Genomic DNA, 2,116 nt, shown 5'->3' on the forward strand with positions numbered 1-2,116 from the left:
TCTGCAGGGATCCGTGGCTTACGTACCGCAGCAGGCCTGGATCCAGAACGCCACGCTCCGAGACAACATCTTGTTCGGCAGACCGTACGCGGAGCAGAAGTACCGCTGCGTGCTGGAGGCCTGCGCTCTGACCCCTGACCTGGAAGTGCTTCCCGGAGGAGACCAGACTGAGATCGGAGAGAAGGTGCTGTGCATGAGTTTACAACACGCTGGTTTTACAAGAGTGCAGTGTGGGAACTAGGGCTGTCATATTAATGGTATCAAAATACATTTAATATTGTTTAATAATCATTTTAAAATCATATATATATGTGTTATATGTAACTTACTCTCTGAGCATAGTGCAAATTACCAACTACAAAGCATGTTTTGGGGCTTAAAAAATATTCATATAAATGCAATCATTTGCAATAAATTTAAGCATATCATGTAATTAAACCTTTTAAAAATGAACTTTTGAACACATTTTACACTGTTTTTACAAAATAGTGCTGTATGGTAGCTAGGGCTGTCAGTGAACACTTTCATTTAATACTGTTAATTATATAAAAATATATATTTTTGTAATATTTATAGCGTTTAGTGTTATTTAATTTTCATTTTAAAATATTAACACATTTATTCATGCTGTTTGAACTGTATATAAATTCTGTAATAACTGATTTTCTTACTATCGGAGTAATTCAAGTAATGCAATTATGCAACTTTTTTTTTGCAAACAACACTGTTTTTGCAAATTAATTATAAATTATAAAAAACATTAATTAATTAATTAATTAAAAAAATAAAAATTTGATTTAGCATCTTTATGCTTCCATGGGATGATTTTGATGCAATGATCAAAAGTTATTTAGTTAAAAATGTTTTATATTGAAGATTTTATATTTTACATAAGATTTTGTTTTATATTTTATATTTCTATATTGTCAGTGGTCTCATGAAAATATAATTAAAAAATTATAATTTAAATATCAAAATATCGTTTAATATGATTTTTTTTTTTCTAAGTCTGGAAAGCCTGGAAATAATTTTTAAGACATTAGTGAAAAACGTAAGAAATCTCTTTAGTCAAAATAATTTTATAATATATATATATATATTATTTTCCCAGAGCAGTTCAATTAATGTAATTATCAAATACAAAGCATGTTTTTGGCGTTTGGGCATTTCTCAGCAAATATTCATATAAATGTGATTATTTGCTAAATAATTTAATAAATTAATAAGCATAACATTAACTTAATAAACATATTAAACATTAACTTATTAACTTAAGTTTAGTACAGTCTTTGTTGTAAGGGTTAGTATGAATGTGCAATTATACAAAAATGAATTTTATAGAATTTAAATTTTTTTTTTTTTTAATTCAGTGCAATTAATGTGTGTTCAATGTCTTGACTTTTAAAGATGCATTACACTGTTTATATGATTTTTTTTTTTACCATCTTAGCAGTTCAAACGATGCAATTAGGCTTTGGACTTTTCTCAACAAATGTTTATGGGTCAAAGACGAAAAAGGGTTTAAGCATAAAAACAATAAGTGTAATACTGCTTTAAATCGTTGTTGCCCCATCTTAACGTCTTTGACCCATATATAAATGCAGTTCTTTGCAAATAGTTGCATGAATGAATCAGCGTGTGGTTGTGTGTGCAGGGCATCAATCTGTCGGGCGGTCAGCGGCAGAGAGTGAGTCTGGCCAGAGCTCTGTACAGTGAAGCAGACGTCTATCTGCTGGACGACCCTCTGTCTGCCGTCGACGCTCACGTCGCCAAACACATCTTCGACAACGTCATCGGGCCTGAAGGAGCGCTGAAGGGCAAGGTATTTGCAGGACGTTTCAGAGCATGTGTCCTGGGAGTGATTGGGTCAGGAACAGAAGAAACCGCAGAGTTTCAGTTATTTTACTGTCCTGTTTGTGCATCAGAAATGTGACCCTGGAGCACAAAAGCAGGCTTAAGTCGCTGGGGTATATTTGTAGCAATAGCCAACAATACATTGTATGGGTCAAAATTATACATTTCTCTTTTTATGCCAAAAATCATTAGGATATTAAGTAAAGATCATGTTCCATGAAGATATTTTGTAAATGTCCTACCGTAAATATATCAAAACTTA

At 32.4% G+C, this 2,116-nt stretch overlaps 1 protein-coding gene across 1 annotated transcript in view; it reads left to right on the forward strand.

The window, feature by feature from the left end:
• LOC107693640 (canalicular multispecific organic anion transporter 2-like) overlaps positions 1–2,116 on the forward strand; it is a 60,231-nt gene that overhangs the window by 35,441 nt on the left and 22,674 nt on the right. Inside the window, 2 exon segments of the mRNA XM_016493092.1 lie at positions 8–184; positions 1,655–1,822. Of these exon segments, the coding sequence (XP_016348578.1) occupies positions 8–184; positions 1,655–1,822 (345 nt within the window).

This window comes from Sinocyclocheilus anshuiensis, unplaced genomic scaffold, assembly GCF_001515605.1.
Source record: "Sinocyclocheilus anshuiensis isolate Anshui unplaced genomic scaffold, SAMN03320099.WGS_v1.1 scaffold546, whole genome shotgun sequence".
Lineage (NCBI taxonomy): Eukaryota > Metazoa > Chordata > Actinopteri > Cypriniformes > Cyprinidae > Sinocyclocheilus > Sinocyclocheilus anshuiensis.